Raw genomic sequence first — 23379 nt, forward strand, 5'->3', positions numbered from 1 at the left:
TTCTACTTGTCCTGTCACTTACTACATGTCCTTGTATGAGGTCCATTTCCAGCTCTCCTGCAGGCCCCCTTTGGGTACTGGAAGGTGCTGAAAGGTTACCCCAGAGCCTTCTCTACTTTAGGCTGAACAAAATCAAGTTGCTTGGTCTGCCTTGAGATGAGGGGTGCTCCAGCCTTTGATCACCTTTGTCGTCCTTCTCTGGACTCACTCCAACAGGTCCATGACCTTCTTTTGTTGGGGACCCCAAACCTGGATCCACTATTCCAGCTGGGGTGTCATAAGAGCAGAGTCAAGAAGAATCACCTCCCTCACCCTGCCGGCCATGCTGATTTTGGTTCAGCCCAGACACAGTTCTGGACTGCAAGTGCACATTGCTGGGTCATGCTGAGCTCCTTGAAAAACCAACACCCCAAGTCCTTCTCCTCAGGACTATTTCTCAATCCACTGTCTACCCAGTCTGTACTTGTGCTTGGGATTGCCAGACCCTCATGCAGGATCTTGCACTTGGCCTTGTTTAACTTCATGAGGTTCATGTGGGTTCACCACTCAAGCTTGTCCAAGTTCTTCTGGATGTCATCCCTTCCCTCCAGCATGTCAACTGCACAATTTTCTAGTGACCTTCTCTTATGTAAAGGATACTGAATACTCTTCTAAAGGATACTGATACTCTTATTTAAAGGATCTGAAAAGTTCCTGGGCAGGAATCACATACCTGTGCCAAATCCATGTTTTTCTGTCCCAAGGTAAGTAACACTTTAAGCTGTGATAAACATGCACTTAACATACCTGTAACCTGAGGGTTAGGTGGCATGGAGGGGTCCATAGCTGATTGCCCCTGTGTGCTGAACTAGCAAAGGTTCTTGAAGTCTGTTCCTGCCAGTGTCAGTTAAAGCACCAGGACCTCAGGAGGAGGCTTGGAGCCACATCTGTCCTCCCACACTGAGCTGGACTAAAGCCCACGCTCAAGTACGATTGTGCAGCTGGTCTCCTAGATGAATTCACTGGCAACATTAACTTTGATGAGAACAAGTCTGGGACCTGTATGAGCAGCTCATGTCAGAGATTTAGTGGTAGCTACACTCTTGCATGCAGGGGAAAACATCACTTTTGAGGCAATACTGGATGACATGATTTTGACGCAAATTATTTTGGAATTTCAAAACACTGACATCACGTTGTAGTTTTTAACAACCTCTTAAGGCTACATTAAGTCTGACATTTTAATGTCCCACTCATTCTTAGCACATACCAAGGGCAACTCTTGCTGCTGATGCATCATAATTGATCCAGAATGACACCCATGATAAAATAGTAATCAGTATGGAGGGCATATAAGTTTGAAGAATAAAGTAGCCAATATTTCTTTTCAACCTGAAGCTCAATGAGAGTCTTGGATAGGCACCTGAGAAAAGAGAGAGGAAAACAGCATTATTTATACTGAAGGAAAGACACTTGTAGATAGCTGCCTTCAGTTTCTGCAGAAACTAAAGCATGCACATTTTGTGGGGTATATGACAACTGCAGAACAGTAGGGATGACACCTTCACTGTATTACTCATTGGTATTAAAAGAAACATTTCAGTGAATACAGTGATAGCCAAGTAATTTGTATTTGGGAAAGAAAGAGAGACAGTAAATTACTTTGGACAATTGAACAGATAGTAGGTGAACACTGGGTAGTTTTTAAGAACAAAATGCTTAGGTCTCCAAGTAAAATGCTTATCCAAGTACACAGTTTTCACAGTATAGAATTTATATTGAGAGAATGAGTAATGTGCATAGTTTTTAATTTACAGTGAGGAGTTGTTCAAGAGATGAGACTTCTAAATTACATCTGAACTATAAGAAACATGTGACCTGTGGTGTCAAAAATAAATTATAATGAATTCCACTAAAGGAAAAGCCTTCAGATTAGATCCTCTAATGTCAATTACAACCAGCCTGAATTTTTCTTCCAAACATATTTTAAACAAAAAAACTGTTGAATTTTGTGTGTGAATATATAGATAAATATATATGTAAAATTCATGAACAGTTACAAACAGAAAAAATTAACAATGAAAGTAATTAATATCCTCTTGATTGGTGCGTATCTTACTGAATTGGAGTTAATCTTACTGAATACAATTTAGACATATACATATATATATTCAGACAAATATATTTAGAAATCTCAAATGGTTAAAAATAATTGTGACTTTTTTCACTGAATGCAAAGATGATTAAATCTGAGTACAGCTGTATAAGAAAAAGGTAGTCATTCACACATTAGCTCCATGATTTCAGTGTTCGCACTACGAGTCTTAGATATACTTCTAACAGCTCATCTAAAAAAATCTAGTCAACATCCTAAAAAAACTTATCTTGGCACATACCAATATTGGCACAAACCAGATATTAGATCACTTCACACCCATTCTAATGCAAATATGTAAAATATATGAAAGACTACATCTAGAGAAAAAATGAAAAATTAAAAACTTATCTAAAGATTATATTCATATGTTTGCATATGAGCTTGAGAAACTACATTTGCCCATATAGACATGAATTATGGATTTCCTAAGAAAGAAAGGGAAAGAAGGACTAGAAAACTGGAGATTTCGCATTCTTTCATTCCTGACAGTTTGTTACATTTTGAGTCATACCACAGAAAAATGCCACACCATTTCCAGACAGCAGAAGCATCAAGGTAATACCAAACTTGTGCAAATATTCTTAACTGCTGTATCAAACAATCTCAGAACAGCTATCATTGGGAAAATAAATATCTGGTAGGTGTATCTGGTTGCTGTGATTACTTCAATCAGCAGCATCTTTTCCCAGGATGAAATGCCTTTTAGTTTCACCAAAAGAAGTATATATTGGTGGAATCAGAAGAATGTATTTCATCCTTATCAGACAAAGGTTTTCTCCTGTCTGAAGGAGTCAACACAATTTTCAGCAAGAAAACTTCTATACTGCAGCTTGCTTAACATTTTCATTTTCCAAAGAACAATGTTTCATTTCAAAAGACAAGTTATCTCATTGAAATCAGGTCTGACTTTTTTTTTTTTTTTTTTTTTTTTGGCAAAGTTTAACTTTTTCATTAGGATTCTTATGAAAATGTTTCTGTGGCCTTGTGTCTGCAGACTATATAAATAAAACAGGAGACTATAATGAAATATATAAACACTGCCATCATGAAATACATTAAAAATGCAGCAGACCTGATCACCTTTCTGCAATAAGAGTAGAACATAAGACAGAAATCTTTATAAAGCTCTGTTGAGAAAAATTACTTCATATATTACAGTGCCCAAAGGGCTCAAAGGGTTTTCTATAAATGTGTATTAAACTTTTCAAAAGTCCTGTCCAGATCTGGACATCTGTGGAATGTAATTGATAGAAATGACAACTGAAAATTTTCCCATAAAATACCAATTTTTGGATTAAATAGTATGAAGGATTAATTCAAGAAAGTTCAGTAGAACTGAATCACTGAATCAAAGTAAATTCTTTTTTTTTTCTGTTTGTTTCAGATCCAAGGACGCTGGACGTATTAGGGAAATTCAGAGAAAAAAGAGAGAACTTCACTGTTGATAAAGCACAGAAAATGGTGTGGGTGATAGAGGTGTGTATCAACAGGGGACAGAATAACGTGTCACATATATTAGTAATGTTCAGTAATGAAATCCCAGACTTAGAAACTGTATGTAACAGAGTGAACTTTAAACATTTATCTTGAATGCTTCACCTGTGACCACCATCCATTACCTCAGCACCACTTCTGCCTAATTAGGTGAGGTAATTACTGAAACTAGTAAGATCTGGTCCTAAAGGTGGACTCCCCAAAGAGCTGACCTCAAGGCCAGAGATACCAACCTAAATGCATTTCAAGCACCAGGTTCTTTGTCTGAAGCTAGAACCCCAAGAACCACGTATAGGGCCAAGGCTATCAGCGCTTTCTGTCTTCGTGCTCTAGAGTTGGAGTTGAGTAACAGAGAGATTCAGTTGCCAATCTGATTGTGCCCTGATCCTTTTGAGATGCCCTGTGACATCTCAGACACCAGCACACAGCTGGTGGACATTATATACCCCCTACATCTTTTTGGTCAGTATGTGGATACTACGAAGACTGCCTTGTGCCCTCAAATAGCAATTGATCAAGCAACTCACTTGAACTGCCTACATGTGAGCTTGGTGTCTAAACTCCAGTTCATCCAGTCAATCTAGAGAATGAAACCTAGAGAATTACCCACTACCTCCTAAAAAGGACTCTTACAGGTGTACTGAATTTGTCTCCAGACTCCACCAACAGTATGGACTAGATTCTGACCAGCTCATATACCTAGTCCAAATGTGGACACTGAAATTCCCCATAAATCAGAACAAGATGAATCCAAACCCTTCTCAGAGTAGATTTTGATGGTGTGAGGCTCCCAGACGACCTAAACACAAGTCTTGCTGGCATTACAGCTGCTTACTGCAGTTGACATGTACAGGATAGACTTTTTTAGGGTCAAGTTGAAATTGAGACATGAACTGTAGCCTTGTTTTTCGTCATACTACATGGCCATGGCTCTCCTTAGGTACCTCTCTCTGAGACTATGAGAGTCTATATTTCTTTCAACTGAATTGCTTTTATGTCTTAAAAAATTATCTGTTGACCCTGCCTCCAACCTGCCATCTCTGCCACACTATCTCACCTCCATCTAAAAGGCCACAGGAGTCTGTGGAAAAAAGAACAATTAAAAGAAGGGCCCCATCTCATTTTCCATAGTTAATTCTCCCTCTTTGTCTGAATGGCTAAAGCTCAGTGAAAAGGATGGGTCCTAACCTTCATGGAGCAAGGACTGCAAGTCCACATCTTTATTTATCAAAGAAGGATCCATTCTGTGGATTATTTAATATAAGTTGACTTCTGGGTAAGCTCAACAATTACACTGCTACTTGCTTGATTATGAGCACATAATGATTTGTCAATTAAGTACATTTAGTGATTAATTACCAAGAAATTCTAGTTGTTAATTTTCCATAAAAATGTTGTGTTTTTTTCCTTTTTACCATGTTTTGCCTTGTTATCCTCCCTCCCATCTCATATAACATGTTGATGTATATGGGCTAATTTAAATACTATAGGAATAACAGAATTTTGCCAGAAGTATTTAAATCCAGCAGTATTGGGAATGAAAGTATGAAAATAAATACTTAATCAATACTTGAGCCCGAAATATTCCTTTTTCACATATTTGGGCACTTGATAAAAAGAGATTACTTGTTTCTGTTCCAATTTCATTAAAAGCTAGCAAGCTGAAATATTTGGCTTCAAGGATAAATTAGTCTCTTGCTGTTTTATCCAAATATGAAACAAGATAACAGAGTTGGTCAGTTACAGAATTCTTACTTTAATACGTTCTTTTGGGAAGGTTCTTTGGCTAATTGGAAATGTACTTTACATACTGATCTTTCAGAATACAGCAAATATTTAATTTTCCAATCTTTTGAGACTACCCTCCTCTTACCAACAGGTTGCTAATCTGGCTTTGACAGCTATGTGACTTGAAGCTTTTAGGGGGTGTTTTACATATCCCCATTCCTGTTCATTATCTAAGCATTTTGGGAGGCAGATTCAGGTAACAGACTTGGAACTACACTTCAGGTGTTTGAATGCAGATATTTGCACATGGATGGAGCATGAGCTGTTAGTGGAAACCATGGAGATCTAGACTTAGAGCCAGCTGATTCTAAGGGTGTGATTTAACTGCCTATGCTGGTGTCTATACTCTCATTTGAGATGTGACAGGCTAAAGAAGAGCAGAACAGAACACTACTTAAGAAATCAATACTGAAGCACTAGATGGTGAACACAGGACACAAGGCTGTAAGATGCCAGAACAGCAGCCTAACTGCTAACCAGGATCTCCTGCAGCAGCTCAAAAAGCAGCAGATTGTTATGTTTAGGCAACTGAATAGTGTTTAAAATATTCATTTGAGAAAGAAGAGGTATTCAAGAGCTGAACAGCTCTTTAGGCTTCACTGACAGCACTGACAGGATGGCATTTGACTGTGGGCTTAATTCAGTTCCTGACACATGGGCATCCAGTGCCACTTAAATACCTCATGGTATCCTGTATGGCCTTCAGTTGGTGTTAGAAAAATAGTCAAACCAGGTATTTCTTTTTCATAGCAATTTAAAAATCGTTAATAAGGCAACAGGCGATTGTATATGGCTTTGCAGATACCTTCTAGACACCTGAAGGTTTTATTTCATTTCCAATCAAGCATTCTCTTTTTTTAAACTATATGACCATACTTGTTTCTCCACTAATCTCAAGTCTGCCTTTTTCAAGATTTTCACTCACACTTGCTTGTTTTTCATAAACCCTCTTCTATTGCTCCATTACTGCCTTCAAGAGTGCTACCCTTGACCACAAATACTAAGCTCAAGCATTATCAATGTAAACAAGACTTCTTTATATGGTAAGATTTTTGGTTTTGTCTGTTTCTTTCCTTTTTCTCCCCAAAAAGATCTTACTGGCTCATTTCCAGTCCGAGATCAACAACAACCCCTATATTTCTAAACACAGAACCCTGGCATAACCTGGCATTCTCTATCCTTAATTTGGACAGGAATAATTAGTTGCACAGATACTGTATTTTGAACTTGTCCATACTGAATTTTATACATTTTTCAGACACATTTTGTTAATTTGGCAAGATAAATTTTAACTTCCATTCTATACTTCAACAGGCATTCAGCTCCTCCAGCATTCTTGCAGTTGACCATGATTTCTGTCATTATTGATGGGGGTTTTCCCATGCTTATAATTGCTTCTCAGTAGTAACTATGGGAACAGATTTTTCCCTTTGCCTAAATTACACAAGATTATACAGCACAGTTTCTCTTGAAGGATAGGAGAAATAAGTAAGTAATCCAAAAGCTGTTTATGGCATGACTCTGAAGTCTTCTTTTAGTTTTATTCAATCAAAGCATACTAGGACTGAAATCTCTGAAATGTTCACTGAGATACTGCGCTCAAAGAACTAATATCTCCCCCTGAGACTTCAATAACCTCAAAGCCAAAAACATGACTTACTTATTTTCCAAAAAAATGTAGAAACTGGCCCTAATTACTGGGACTGTAAGAAACTCTTGAGAAGAAACTTGAAAAGTGTCTGCTGACTTTATGCATCCGATCTGCTGGCATGCTTTGGATTTAGATTTAAACATGTGGTTTTGAGAAACAAATGTGATGTTACCCTGCATGGAAATACTTGTCATAAAACGTCATAATTAATCAAGCATTTTTACAATGTCCTGTATCAAAGCAATAATAAATTCAGTATTGTGTCTTCATCAGTGAAAAAAATTAAATGTTTCAGAAAATGGTACAAGAAACATTCTGTTCTCTGTGATTCCCTAATGCCAAGCTGTTTTAAACCCTGAAGCATGAGACTTTTTTATTCCTTTCACTAGTTTTTTGAAGAAAGAACCATTAATATTCTGAACATTTGGTCAGTCACAGAAATATGTGTTCCTAGTTTTTAGTCTCTCTTTTATTTGTCACATATCTCTTTCGATTTTTCATTTTCCGATTTTTACAAATCTTTCATCTCTACATTACTAAACCATGCATTTAGTGAAATATTTCATGCTGAACTAAAAGGTGGCCTTGGGCTGTCATTAAAGGCACTCCACAAATAAGTTCTCTCTATTCTCACTATTGTCTAAGAGCTTTCCTACAAAAGCATATCCAGTCCTGTGCAGGCACAGGTAAGCCCTGGCTGCCAAAGGTGACACTAGCTGCAGGACAGAAGGATACAGGATTAGAGCAACTGATTCTCTATAGAAAAAAATATCTTCCATTCACAATGGTAAACAAGAACAGCAGCAGTTGGCAAACCCTCTCGTACTAATTTCAATCCCAGCAATATTTACATTTTGTTCTGAAATACAACTTGTTTTCTGTGTACTTTGAAACAGATGCTGCGTCCAAAGAGTGGGTGAAGTGATGCTTACAAACATGATTGAGCTGTGCTTCATTTGTTCTAGTGTGCAGAGACAGATGGAACAGCACACTCCTGTGGTCTGAACAGCACTGAAAATCTGAAGGCCCCCAATAATGAGCCAAATAATGGCTCCACATGTGCTGATAGCTTTCTGTGTTGCTTTGGTTTTGCCACACATATTCCTATTTTGGTGTCTAACACCAAATATGTAAATCAACCTTGCACTTTGTAATTCAAAGACATCTATTACTGTGAGTTACTACTAATTTTTATTCCATCTTCAAGGAAACAAGCAGGGATTTGATTTGAGCACCTTAACAATGACAACAAATGCAGTGGATGACTATGTATAAAGTACAATATATCCATCAGTGCAAGTCAAGCGATAAAACACATTACATTTGCTATATAACAACAAAACAAACATGCACTGAAAAGCTGCAGAGAGGTGTTTATAAAATTGGTGGCTTTTTGACCTAGCATGCACAAACACATTTGTGCATGATCAGTTACCCTGTAGGCTGTATTTAAATCATGATTCAGAGGTTTAGATCATGGATTCATTATTTAGATCATGGATATCTAGGTGATATCTAGTTAAGTATCACATACATACACAAAAAAGAAAAAATAAACCAAGGAGACAAAGAATCACAAAATGGTTTGAGGTGGAAGGGACATTAAAGAATACATAGTTACAGCCGCACTGCCATAGGCAGAGACACCTTTGACTAGATGAGGTTACTCAAAGCCCCATCCAACTTACCACTGTTACAGTAAAGAATTTCTTTCTCTATCCAATCTAAATATACCCTCTTTCAGCATGAAGCCATTTGCCCTTGTGCTATCACTACACATTTTTATAAAAAAGTCCCTCCCCTAGCTGTCTTGCTGGCTCCATTAAATACTGGAACGCTGCTAGAAAGCCCTCTTCTCCAGCTTAACCCCAACTCTCTCAGCCTGTATTGACAGGAGAGGTGCTCCAGCCCCCTGGTCATCTTTCCAACAAGTTAATGTTCCTTCTTGTTCCAACAAGTCCATGTCCTTCTTGTGTTGGAGTCCCTGGAGCTGAATGTAGTACTGAATGCAGGTCTGTAATTTTGGGTTCCTACCTCCAGGCTTTGTCAATTAATTTCTTTATCCAAACATGCAACACAGGCTACATATCATGACTGGTAATTAAAGTTAATTACTATTAATAAAACAGTAATTTTCATGCACAAGAAAATTAAACACTAAATGGGCAAACGGCAATACTTGCCTGTGGCAAAGACAACATTCTTTGACACCAGTCTGTATTCCACGATAGAGAACTGAGGAAGCTCAATCCTCTCCACGCCAGTGACTGCGTTATCTCCACCTCTCCAGTAGAACTCTATGTCATCAGTTGTGTAGCCATCTGCAGGCAAAGCAAGAAAGTCAGAAATAACAGTGGTCTCAAACACAGCCTCAAACATGCAGCTTGTCATTTGAGACAACAAAAAGAAAAAGAATTGGAACAGCTGGAGAGCTGTATGGTATTTTGCCTGTGGGAAGGTCTCCCAAATTGCTACACCATTACAGTCTCAATGAGAATTTTAGGCAAAATACTCAACTTTCTTTCTATTTTTTTTTAATCACTCATATTATTCACTAATGGTCACAGTGAGAAGAAAACTCTATCCAAGATTTAGGATATCAAATGCATTTAGCACTGAAACCAAATGTATATTTACATTTATATAATGTAATGTATATTTACATTACACATTATAATAAATTATTATAAATGTATATTTACATTTACTGATAATCAACAGAAGAAGGTTAATTATTAACTTTATTATATAAGGATATTAATTACAATATTAATTATTCAAGGAACACAGAGAAACATAACTGGGCCAGGACTTTTCCACTCACTGTAAACTGTGAGTTGCATCATTTCCACTAGCTTCCACTAGTGGAGGACTAACTACAGTTGAATATGGAATATATACTAGTATTTTCTGTATATGGCCACAATTTCCAGCCAGTTGCAGAAACGGACCAGGTGCTTCTGAAGTGCAAATATACATCTGAATATTGCAATCCTAGGACATGACTAGGTGAAAAGAGAATATTGTTCTTTTTGTAACATAGTTTCAAATCATAAATGGGGTCAGTCTGAAAGCCCAGAGTAGGTCTTGCACCAAGATGATCCATACATAATAAAGGATATTGAAAGAAAATTGTATCACAGTGTTTGCTCACTTGAAAATAAATCTGATAAAAATACAAATATTCATCTCTCATGTTGAAGATAAGCATCCAGTCACTACCTCTGCCAGGTCAGGCAGGAATACTAAATTACTTCTTTCTGTCCTAACCTTATTTTTCTGGGATGTATTAATCTATCTAGAAATAGATGGCTCTTTACATCTTTTAATAATTCAAATAAACAGACAAAAAAAATTTCCAAATGGTGATAATTACAATTCAAATAGTGTTTATACACACATGTGTAAATATTACACAGTTCTATAAAACAAAACAAAAAAAAAATGCAAAAAAACAAGCTTGATCCAAACTAGATTTCACATGCATCTTCTTAGGTACGTACAGCTTTCTATTTCCAGAGTACAGTTTTGTTCATCTAATGGGTATCTTCTCAAGTCCATCATACATGCTGCAGTGGTTGTGATTCTGAAACACAAGCACCAAAGAGTTTTACCATACAGCCAGTAATCCAGATTTTGGGTGATGGGGTTGTTTATCTTCCAAAGTGAAGACCCTCTGAAAAACAGCTTACAATAACTGAGAATCTGGTCTGTATTTTTACACTGATAATCAGCCTAATAGAGCAGCAATTACACTGAATTTCAGTGGAACAACTCGCTGTGAATTGCCCTTATGCAACCAGCCCCTTTGGGGATCAATGGACCTATCCTCATATGCAAATATTACATGAACATTTGCTGAGGATAAAAGATACGACTTTATAACAGAAACCATGAAGTGAAAATAGTCTGCTACAAATGTCAAAATGATTACAGCTGCATGAATAACTGATTTCTTGGTTCTGTGACAGGTCTAGGAAAAAAAAACAACCCTGAAACGCTGAAAGAAAGTTTAAGGTCCAGCGAAATGCTTTGTTTTAAGTATTACTTCCCTGGTTTTCAAATTTAAAGAAGATTTTGTTGTGAAGCTCTATATGGAATTTTAAGTTTTCTCCTCAAATAACAATACACTTTTGCTTCTCTGTCTATTTAACCATTTAGCACCCTAAGGATGGTTTTGCAAAACATTTCACCATTGATGAATCAGCATTATTCTTCAACCTCTTGTATATCAGGAGAGTCAACAACAAACATGTACAACCAGAACAACTGTCTTAACAGCTTCACACAGCACTGTCAATTTATTTTGTAATTAATAGATTTATACATTTGTACTAACTTTAGACAGATATAACCATATGCTCATAATTAATCTGCAGCATATTTTGATGTTTTTCTGAATCATAGCCTTCACCAAGGGTATGTACATTATTATGCATCATTGTTTTTATAATGGCTTCATATAAATTTTACATTTAAATTATCTTCTGAATCTGACTAGCTACATTCCTTACTGATCCTTTTTTGATATAAACAAGACATGGACCTTGCACACAGTTTGTTCCTAAACAAATAATATTCTAGTGATAATTTATGCTAATAAATACAAGATGGGAAAATGCCTTAAATTTACCTCTAAAAGCTGGAACCCTCAGTGTTAATGCTTTTTTCATGTCTTTTCTCTGAAGTTATTTCTTCTAACCATTAACCTTCTCAAATTATAGTCTTCTAATCTGGTAGACTACTTCAAAACTCCAGGGCAGTGTTTCAAGATAAAAAAATAGTTATGTGCCTTTCTTCACATCTTTCACAGTTAAAAAAACTTACATTGTTATTATGAATGTTCTATCCAAACTCAAAGAAAAGGAAAGAAAGAATGCCTGTCCTTATTATACAGGATTATTTTAGATGAATAACCACATAATATCTAACTAAAGGGATTAAGACCATTATTGCAGTCTCACAGGAAAACAGAGGCCACCCTTCTCTGACTGGGAAGGTGTTTTTGCAAGAAAATACTGTAATTTCTTTGCACAGGGAGAGAAAATTGTATGAGCACAAAGACAATGAATGAGGAAGGAGAAGAAAAAACTCAAGGATCTGTGACTCATCACATCTTCTAACTTGTGTTCCTACCAGTAGCCAGTGAGAAAGGCACACACCTGATCTTTGTCCTTTCTAGCCCTACCTATAGCATGACCATGTCCAGTGACAACACTGCTGACTCCTCTGACTGTCCTCTGAAAACTCCTATGCTAGTAGTCCCACAGGATTTCAGGTACTAAGTATCATATCACAAGAGGATACTTAGGTCAGCCTTCCTCCAAGCTGCATCTGGTAATTGCTGTGGTTCCTCTGTTAACACAAATTCCGGTGGGCCGGAGCAGTGTACAAACGGCAGCTCCTCAGCTGCTCTGCAGTTTAGGGAAACATCTTCTCTGTGACCAACATTTGCTAATGCCCTTCTGGAAACTCAGGGTGCTAAGACACAAGGTTATTAACTATGGAGAGAACGAACCATCGGGTTGTTTAGCCTGGAGAAGATAAGGATCCAGGGAGATCTTACTGGCTTTCCAATACCAAAAGATAGGCTATGAGAGAGCTGGAGTAGGACTTTTTAGAAGGACGTGCAGTGGTAGGACAAGGAGGAATGGCTTTAAACTGAAAGGGGGTAGATTTAGATCAGATTTTAGGATTAAAATTTGACTTTGAGGGTGGTGAGGCACTGGAACAAGATGCCCAGAGAAGTTCTGGATTCTCTATTCCTGTAAATGTTGAAGGTAAGCCTGGACTGGGCTTTGAGCAACGTGATCTAACCAAAGGTGTCCCTGCCCATGGCAGGATGGTTTTTAAAGTCCTTCCCAACCCAAAGCTTTCTGTGATTCTTTGAGTATTTCCTCAAGACAATCACTAAGAGCAGCTCTAGCTAAGCATATAAAACTAGGATTAGCATACGGTCTTAGAGGGGAAAACTTATTCTTCAGTCTGTGATTATTTATAAACAAGCAATGATCACCTTAACAAAGCCATACTGATTGTGCAATGAAAGGATCTTGCTCACGAGTCAAATAATAACTGTGTTCAAAGTAAAACAAGGAGGCATGCTTAGAAATTGTTGATATGAAGGTTCTCTCCCATGCTTTAGAAGATTCGCCTACACAAACCTAGGTCTCATGTGGGATCCTGCAGCAGAATCCACAGGAAATAAGTTGATATGAAAGGGAATGTGCTAGCAGACTCTTAAATATTATGTTGTATACCTAGCTTTAAATGCCAGCCATACAGAACACTAATGATTAATTTTACAATATTGCAAAAAATTATACAGCTGGCAAACCTATATTCAACTCAATAATTGTGTTATATTTTGGTCTATTCACATACTCTAGCAGTTTTGTGTCACAGGTTCCAGTCCCAGAAACTGCACATTCTTGCTCAAGGAACTTTTTTACTTTTTTTACAGAAAAATGGATGTTTTTAATTTAATAAATATACACTAGAAAAGAAGGTACAGCTAGAAATAGACAGAAACAAATTTACCTCATTTTTTCAAAATAAGTTTAGTATTCAGAGGTTGCTCCTGAATGAACATTCAAGCAACCGAATTTAACTTGCAAAAATGCACACCAAAAGCAAGAATGAACAGTGCAGGCTTGTGCATGCTCCCAAGAAGAGCAGGTTAACTTTTTATGGGATGGGGGTGCCTAAGACAAGACAACAAGGTTTCAAGAACTCATCATCATGGCAGTGACAGAGGAATGATGATGAACCAGACAAAGATGAAGCGAGACAGAGACACACATACAATTTGGGTGAAAGCAACACACAAAGAAAATGTTTTTAAATGTTTATAATTTCCTACTCTGGTTTCCTTTCCTCTGCATATAGATTCTCTTATCCTTCTGTGGTACTATATTCCTGGGCTCATTGTCTTTGATTATACTTTTGTATTGTACAGGAGCACCATCTGTGATGAGGTGCTGCATACATAACTGAGAGAAGGATATTTTATATTCCCTAAACTTTTACAGTATGAATCAGTCTAGGCAATATAGATACTTCATATGTGACTAGGTCACAGTCCTGACAGTTTACTTTCTTGATACAGAAATACATTAATCCAAAAAAAAAATAGAAGTAAGCGTGGTTGCCTTGTCTGACTGATCACAAATAACCTTTTCACCCTGCAAACATTCATCATGTTTCAGATATGGATAATAATTATGTGAGTCCTTTCAGATAAAATACATATATTCCTCCACTCACTTTTAACATCTTACATTGTACTGCTTAAAAACAAGAGGTTTATGCACGAGAAACACACAAGCAGTCAGACTCTATTTTTGATCCCCAGACTATAGTCATTTCCTCCTTAGTCTCTTATGAAAAAAAAGCTGTTTTATCATCATTTTCCTTGTAGATTGTTCTGAAGACAGTAGAACAAATTAAGTGTGTCACCCAAAAGAAAAAAAATTCCCCAGAAATGGGCTGAACTTCAAAAAGCTACTGTTCCATTCCCCCACTATCACAGACTTCTGCTGCAGTAGCAAAGTGCTTTCTCTAAAGCAGAAAGGAACCTTGGATGACTGAAGGTCAAGTCTTTCAAAACTGTGATAAATCCTACATTGTTCAGAAGAGAACACACATCCAGTGTGGCCTTGGGATGGATCACTTTTAATTATATATGTGTTGAGGAACTGCTTTGCTCTGTGGATGTTCTGTAATTGGTTGCAACCCTCCAAAATTTCACCGATTATTCTGAGTGACCCTGTGCTTTGTGGCGCGTAAAACTCCAAGTTCCAGCCTCAACCCACACTGCCCCTGGACTGCAGCTTGAGCCCAATGCCACTGGGATGCTCTGAAGCCATAACAGACGAAGTAGCATAGTGATGGAACAACACAAAGCACACACAGGTCTTTAAATCAGCAGAGATGAGGCTCACATATTTTTTTCATTTGGATCATAGTGTTCTATATTTTGCCACGATTTAATTTAAGACAGTCATTCTTCACTATGTAACTTAGCTGCTTCATGTCATAGATATCTCACCCTGGATATTACATTTCTTTTCAGAGAAAAGAAATGGGAAGAAGTGTGCTACACATGAGCCACTGGTGAAAACCCTGCTAAGCAAATCCTATTACGTGGAATTGCATCTGCATTTGCAGAAAGGGAAGCCAACTTATTCAAAGACACTACTCTATGGCAGATAATCCTCACCTGAATGTGTCCAAATGTTTTTAGAGTGTGACAGAAAGACTTCTACACATTACTAGGATCACAAGAATTCTAATCTGCTTTACTCTTTTATTATATTGCTTGGGGGGGTATTTCTTGACATGAAGAAAACAAATATACCTCTGATAATTTTTTCTTACATTTAATCATTTGTGGAAAGAATCCTAAACCTGTAGTGTTCCATACTGAGTCAATACCTTGCAAAACAAAAGCCTCGTTTTGCTAAAAACCGGTTAATTACAGAGAAAACATTCTAAACTTCTTTGAAGTTTCATATTAGGCTGAATCTATCTCTATTTTGTCTAGAAAGATTCATTCAATTCTCCATACATGACATGTAACAGGAGTTAAAAAGGTGAGGGCCAAGATCCAAGTCAAGTAAAAAGTTTGACCACTGATAAAAATAGAAGCAGGTAAAATACTGATACTGGATATATAACCCATCTCCACCACTTTTATGCTCTCATTCATTTTTATATCAGGGACTTTTTATCTTTCACTACCTATGTGCACCAATCTTGAGTATTTTCTCAGCTTAAATATACAAGAAACTTCCACCTGTGGAAATGGAATTTTCACTGGCAAAGACTTGTTTTGCTGGCTTAAACCACTGGAGCAAGTGAACTAACCCGTTCAAAGAAACTACCATTTTGATACTACTGGGTTTTCTATAAGGATTTTTGCTGGTGTAGTTAAGTTTATTAAGAGAAGGATACTTCAGCATTTCTAACCATAAAAGCTATGGCAGAAAAGGAAGAAAACACAAGTCAAACATAAAATAGGTAGAAAGTAAGAGAATTTAAGGTCACTTTATACCTCTGGTTTGAAATGTAACAATTACAGTGCTGATTCCTGCTTGAAGAAATCACTGAAAGTACCAGGTCATGATCTTAGCTGTGGCTGACTCCCTCCCCCCAACCAGGGCTACTTCTGGCTTTTTTTATTTTTTTTACAGACTATGAACACACCAGGAGACAACATAAGCACCCATATTCAATCTTACTGCCTGTACTTTGGACAGGATTTTCAGGTTTACAATTAATATGTGCCTTTCTGCTTCCTATAGCCAGCGGGCTTTCCAGATATGGTGACTGTACAGAAACAGATAAAACCTGACTGAAGGCGCTTCTGGCAAAATTAAGAAACATCGAGTGTGTCATTTGTTTTCTACTGGCATCTCTTAGAGTTACAGGGAAGGTTACATAATAAACTAACCAATGTTTGTAATAACCTTGTACCAGGAAGCAAGCATCAACAACACATAAGAGCAGCGATGAAATCTTCATCATGGAAGCACAGACCTGAGGCCGTAAAGCACCGTTCCGTCCGGGTGAAGGCGAATCATTCGATTCTTCACAGTAACGCCGTGCACAAACGATTTCTTGTCATTCAAGAAGTAAGTGTCAGGCACCCAAAGCTGATCTGCCACTCGGTTATCAAGCGTGAGGTTCAGAGGTATGCCAGCATAAGCCAGCCTCTTATCTCTCCAGTACTGTTGAAAATACATAGTCAAAGTGTAATCCTGGTGAGGGAAAAAAAAAAAAAGAGAAGTACAACAGTCAACCATACTTTGTAGAACTAGGAGAATAATTTCCTTGTTGTTAGCTTATTCTGCTGTTGATTAAATTTAATATTTTTAAATGTTTAATAAAAATTCAATTTTTGTAGCACTTAACAAATTTTTTCATGTCATTCAAGTATCACTCTAGACTAAGGGGGCATTTCAACTCTTACAAATTTCAGAAGGTATCAGTATCTTTTGTCCTGCTCCTGCTTTTCTTTCATGTAGTTCCTCTGACAGCTGCCCAAAATTATCATATCTGTGGAATGATAAATGACATAATGGGTAAATACTGCCATCTTCCCCATTTTTAAAAATGATAAATAAATGGAAAAAACATTTAAAGTGTTTTGAAGCAGGATGCAAATTTCTGCCTGAAAAATAAGCTGAAAATATGTTCATTATACATGTACCTTTGTGTGAGACTGCATTTTGCAGTAACACAGGTATTTTCTCATCAACAGGCTACACTGGTACTTTGAATAAGAGTAAATTGTATTAAAGTCCCACTAATGTCAATGCTTAGTTTTCATAATTTTGTCAGTTTTAAGGTTTATGGTGTCTACTATGAGCTATGATCACTAATGTAAAAGCATAAACATGGATACAGAAGCTTAAAACAAAAATTTTAAAATTCTTTATTTCAGAATTTTCTAACCTGACTTCTTCATGTCATAATAAGGCTATAGTGAAATGCTTTGAAAGCCTTAGATGGCAGGCGTCATTCATTACCTTCATGGTGTTATAAAACATTAAAAAAAAAAAAAGTCTGGGAACATTTTAAAGTTATGTACCAGCAAAACTGAAAAAATAAATCACATGAAAAAAATGAAACTTAAGTACAAGCCATTAAAACTCTGATTTTTGAATTACAGAAGCACTCTAAACAATAAAACTCTTAATGAGATTCTTCACAAAATACTGAGAAATTTATGTGATCTCCAAACACATTTAAATATTTAGCAGCAGGTGTGCAAGCCACAGGATACCTGTATTTGCATCTGTTTCTACAAGCTGGTGATGCAAAACCCCTCAGGCTTGCTGCTTGTTTGGGAAAAGGATGCTCGAGTTTCCTAAGCATGGCTGTTGGGATTGGTCCATTCTTGTAAAGGGTTTCATGTGGAGACAGTCCAATTCCAGGCACTGCTCCTGCTCTGTTTCCCTCAAGCCCTATGGTCTTTCCTTGAAATCATATGAAACTTGAGCCTGCCTTTCACACTTAGTGCCTTTGCATTTTTGATCCAGTGATTCATTCTCTTTAATGAGGGAGCTGCTATGGTTTAAAGAAATCAAATTTAATTGCTTAGAAAAATAAACCATTATAGATATCAAGGAAAAGCTGTTCCCGTTTTAAGAAACTAATAGGAGACCTTTGAAAACAAAAGGGCCCAGTGATGGGAGAAAGGAGCCCATGTGGAGTTGCCTAGAAGGAATCTCATTCCTCAAACCTCAAATCTGACATGACTGCTCAGGAGAATGAGCTCTAACCTTTTTGTCAGCAGCTTTCTTCAGTGGGACTAATGGTCCCTGCTCAGCAGTGAATGAGGTGCACGAGACACTGGGTGCACCTGCCTCACTCCCATCATCATGTCATGAAGGCCACCTCTCTCCTCATGCTCTCTGCAATCAGTTTTCCAACACTGATGCATTAGAACAAATATCCTCTACCAGCTCTGTTTCGTTTAATTAAAGCTTGTTTCTATTAACATTCAAAACGTGCCGCCTTCTAGAATGGTTTGCACAGCAATGTCAAGAAATCTGGCATTATAAAACTTGTGGACACAAGAACAGCACACAAAAAGTTCACTATGTGTAAATGCACAGTATATGCACAAAATAATGCTAAAAAATTAAATAAAGAAAAGGGGTGGCACTGCATGGCATTGAAAGAAGTGAGCTGGCCAGCACTGAAATATAAGAGAAGCATTACAGCTGGGAAAAAAAAAAAAGAGTTTTAGGCTAGCTTTATTTTTCCTTTGGTTTGAGATAAAATATATGTTAACACCTAATGAAAGGAGTAATTAATTAGCTAAATAAAAAAAAATTATAACAATACAAGCATTAATAACCTGGAATTTTATTTTAAAATAACATTTGCTGTGTCAGGGAACAACTTTACAAATTACATGCGGATATACAACAACCATCAAACATCCAAAACTTACTGTGTCTTGAATGAAAAAAGGACTTCCAAAACACATTCTCTAAAGTACAAATTTCACTAGCACTTTCTCTATTAACCCTGCTTACTTCTTATATCATCTTAATTTTAAATTTTAAAAAAACCCTCAAAACTCTATGTCCATTAATGTATATATTTGCGTTTTGTACATTTGGGCTCTGCCAGCTGCACCTGCTCTGAAGACAATGACAGAAGGAATTAATATGAACCATGCTTGGTCACCATCATGCTTTTTCCAACTCCCTCAAAAACCAGGAGCAGCAAGCTTGCACAAGAACTGCACTGAAACTGCCTGGCTGTGCACTGAGTGATGAATGACCAGGAAATGCCAGCTCATTAGGGTGGCTCCACCCAAGTCACTCACTACCTGCAGAAACCATGCTTTTTTAAACCCATATGGATATCAGCTCTCATTCTTTCATTAACTAATTTTCAAGACTTCATATATATAAAGAAGGTTGTTCCCTAGTCTAGACCCCAGAGGAAAATGCAAAAAATGAGTGTAGACTGGGAAACATGAACTAGATATTGCAGGTAAATGAGAATATGAACTTTTATCACTCAATGAGTACTCTACAAAGTTTATTAAGGGCCACCTCCCTCCAGGGAGCTTATGATGATTAGTTCTGATACAGAAGTCAAGGGGGTAGATGTCTAAAGCCAGAAGAGATTCATCCCACTACAGCTACTGCATTAGGATGCTATCTTATGTCAAAGATGACATAGGGCTGCCAGCTTTAGGAACTTCTAACTACTGCAAAGAACAGCAAACAATTTTCTCAGCAGCAAAGACCTCTATAAAGCATATTTTATTCCCCCAAACAATACAATGAGACATTCAACATTTACCTCTCCAGATCATCACAGTAATAACATGCTTCAGGTCAAGCATGGTAATAAAATCACTCAAAGCCCTAACAGGCAACAAGCACAGTGCTTCTCAAGTACTGGTGAAATGTCCTCAAAATGGGAAAAGCTCAACTGCATAGGCAACATGATATTTCTTCTGTGCATTTAAAGACCCTGAAACATACTACAAGGATAAAGGACAGTGTTGGGCATCCTTTAATTTCTATGTAATGTATATGCCACGAATGTAAGGAAAGGCACACAAAAGGGAGTGATGGCTGTTCTTTCAATCTAGTTTTCCCTGGTCAAGGTGAGTGGAAAACAGAATTAAAAAACCTCAAATAGTAGGTAGTACTTTGGATATTATCAAGGGAAGACATTTAGATACAACAATAAACAGGCTGATATCACAAATAATGTATAATACATCTGCGATCTTCATGTGTGTTGCTTGTGATTTCAATACATCTCAAGCAAGGATTATAGACTAACAAATTCTATAGGTGCTAACCATGTACAAAGAAATTCTTAATCATTTTCTACATTATACTTGTCTCTCTTGGGCTGAGCATACCATGCAGGAAACAGAGCTAACCCACTCCTAAAAAGCCACTTCAGACAGATAATGTACAGTTCCTAATGCACTGACTGTAAGACCATTGAATGAAAAATATTAATATGCTGTAATAGTAAAGGAAACAATTGCTTGCTTTCTATTACAGGGCTTATTATCTCTAGTTTTTTTTCTCCTGCACTCAGTAACAGTGAAAGAAAAATTCTAAAATATAGTTTGCTTATCAAAATAAAATTAACATAATTATAGCAGCAATAGCACTCTAAATTTGACTATCACTGTTTGCTGTCTTGCTATATTATGTATCAGGGATGTTACAAGTTATCTATTAGCTGTAAAAATGTTCCTTCAAAATGACTGCTAGATAAACACTGCAATTAATAATTAAGATGCAATACTGTTAATGTGGCAATTAAGCAAAATAAATTATGCATGCAAAATGAAAGAATGTTGAAAATTACTGGAAATATTGGAAAAAAATATGCAAAAAAAGAGTACTATTTCAGTGCTTGGGAAGATAGGTTTGTGTCTACCTGAAATGCAGTTTCCTGATTTAAATTTGCATTTCGATGTAAATTCACATCCTTGTTTTCTTGACCAAAAGACAAATGTGAATATTATCATCAGTTTCTGGATTATTTAATTTTGTTGAGTTAATAAAGTAAGTACTCATTCAGTGGATAAAAAGATTTATTGAAAATCCATTCCTTAGTCTCTTTAATAACTTCAAAGTCTCTTCTCTCACCTTCTACACTATTTCAAAAATTAGATATGGCTCCTGTAGTATAAAGAGCTATTTCTGCACCATTGATGACTGAATTATATTCTTCCCAATAAGTGCAAAGTGAGTTGCAAAGCCAAACTCATGAAACCTATGCTTTGACAACGTATCTGTAAATCTGTCATGTCCTACCATATGCAGAAGACACAAACAGATTAATGCACACATTCATTCACACAGCTAAATAGGAGTTAAATAAAGACACATTCAGAAAGGTTAACCATAAGAAATCAGAATTTATCAGCAATGTTACTCACTTGTGTGAGATGATCACTTAAATGTTTTTCTCAGTCTTCAAAATTTTCTAATAGCTTCAGCAGCTTTCATATTAAAGAAAAAAAATATTAAAGAAATATGATTCTAAATTCATAGAATCATTTATGCTGGAAAAGACCTCTAAGATCATTGAGTCCAACCATTAACCACTATGTTCAGCACCAAACTTTATCCCCACATTTACAGGCCATTTACAGGCGTTTTGAACACTTCCAGGAATGGAGGCAATTCTACCACTTCCCTGAGCTGCCTGTTCTAATGCCTGAAACCTGTATTTTTGCATTAGGTTTTACCTGTTGACATTTTGGGTTGTCCAAGGTCTAAACAACACAGTTTCTTACTTAATTGCCAGAAAATTAAGAAAGCCACCAAGATGTATTGTTCTGTAAATCTTTTACAGGAAAACTGCCTGAGCAGAATGTCTCTGGCAACAGATGTAGCTCCTGGGAAGCCTGAGTGAAGGAGACCAGAGCATGCACACAGACACACACACATCCAGTCTAGTCCACCAAAGCATCTTCTTCTAACGTTTCTTGGCCTACCCATTCTTACAGTAAAGGTTCATCTCACCCATCAGATCCTGGCTCAGGCTTTTCTCTGACACTATGAAAAACCTCTACAGTACTGATAGGTTGAAAACACATTTTCCTGAGCATGTGGCTACGATACTGTGCCATTAAGAAAATGCCAAAGCAGCTCAATCACACTGATGTCAGTGTGACCCTCCATACATCATATTGTCTTGGTATCTTTTGTACAAAATTGCCATTACCGTTTTCCTCTTCTACTGAAACACAAAAGGTTGATGTTATGAACAGGAATTATTTAGCCTCCAAGAGCCCACTTGATTCTACAAAACAATTTTCCAAATAAATGTGTGATTACATGGGTCTTTCCTTCCCCTCATACCCTTTGGCACAAAAGCTTCCACCTCCACGGATACCCCAGTGCCTTCTCCAAAGAGCCTTCACCTTCATTGAGCATCCTTGGGTGCTCTGAGGAGGGTTGCCATATCAACCAGCACTTGGCTTTCTGCAGGCAAAGAGAGCACAGTTGACATAGCAACCAGCCAAAGCAGCTTCTCTGCTGCTTTTCGGGCACAGGTAGTGGTCACTGCCGTGGAATTGAAGTTTCTCAGCAGGAACGAAGGGAGCAACCAGGCACCCTCAGGGGTACTGCCCCATAGCACCTTCCTGCCATGGCCAGTGGAGCTCACTCTTCAGAATCTGGGTACTGGCTCTTCTCTCTCTGTTCCTCTGCCCACCTCAAACTGATGGGGATGTTTTCCTGCTCTTGGGGTGTTCTCTCATCTCAACATCAGAGGACACCAGCTGACAAGAAAGTAATTGCTTGGGGTGAGCTTGGGAAGGTGAATGTAGAGAAAAAACAAGTTCCTGCAAATATTTAAGTTCAGGGACATAAGGCAATAGGGAGACTGCCCTGACACATGAGGGTGGGGGGAGAATACTTAAATAGACCTTTTCTGATTCAGAGTATCACAGGTATTACCACACCACAGGTTTCTCAGTAACCAGGAATTTCTGTTAAGGACTGATCAAAGGAAAACTAACACACACCTTTATACATGATGGGCATAACTCTCTGACCCAGAGCAGAATGCTAGAAAAAAAAAAAGTATGATCTTACACTACATCCCTGAAGAGTTATCCAAAGAATTTGTGATAAATTACAGTGAAAATCCACTTGCCGATGGACAGATAGAACAAAAAATTCAGTATCTGATAGGTTCCTCCTTACAAAGATGAATAGAAATGTCAAATGTATAGATTCTGTCCTTGAAAACTCTAAAAGAGATCAAGTCATAAAAAATACCATCAAATACCCTT

The 23379-nt window shown here is 37.3% G+C and overlaps 1 protein-coding gene and 1 long non-coding RNA gene across 4 annotated transcripts in view; one reads left to right on the forward strand and one right to left on the reverse strand.

Moving 5' to 3' along the window:
* GABRB3 (gamma-aminobutyric acid type A receptor subunit beta3) overlaps nt 1–23379 on the reverse strand; it is a 112833-nt gene that overhangs the window by 16784 nt on the left and 72670 nt on the right. For all 3 annotated transcript variants that reach the window (XM_086880617.1, XM_086880618.1, XM_086880619.1), the window contains 4 exons: nt 16611–16831; nt 10574–10656; nt 9254–9391; nt 1250–1402 (listed from right to left, as the gene is read on the reverse strand). In XM_086880617.1, the coding sequence (XP_086736743.1) occupies nt 1250–1402; nt 9254–9391; nt 10574–10656; nt 16611–16831 (595 nt within the window). The remainder of the gene's footprint in view (nt 1–1249; nt 1403–9253; nt 9392–10573; nt 10657–16610; nt 16832–23379) is intronic.
* LOC147654056 (uncharacterized) lies at nt 323–7381 on the forward strand. The gene is made up of 3 exons (XR_015284391.1): nt 323–743; nt 3522–3613; nt 5511–7381. It is a non-coding gene; the product is annotated as an uncharacterized LOC147654056 (long non-coding RNA).

Source organism: Cyanistes caeruleus, chromosome 3 (assembly GCF_971803275.1).
Source record: "Cyanistes caeruleus chromosome 3, bCyaCae1.hap1.1, whole genome shotgun sequence".
Classification (NCBI taxonomy): domain Eukaryota; kingdom Metazoa; phylum Chordata; class Aves; order Passeriformes; family Paridae; genus Cyanistes; species Cyanistes caeruleus.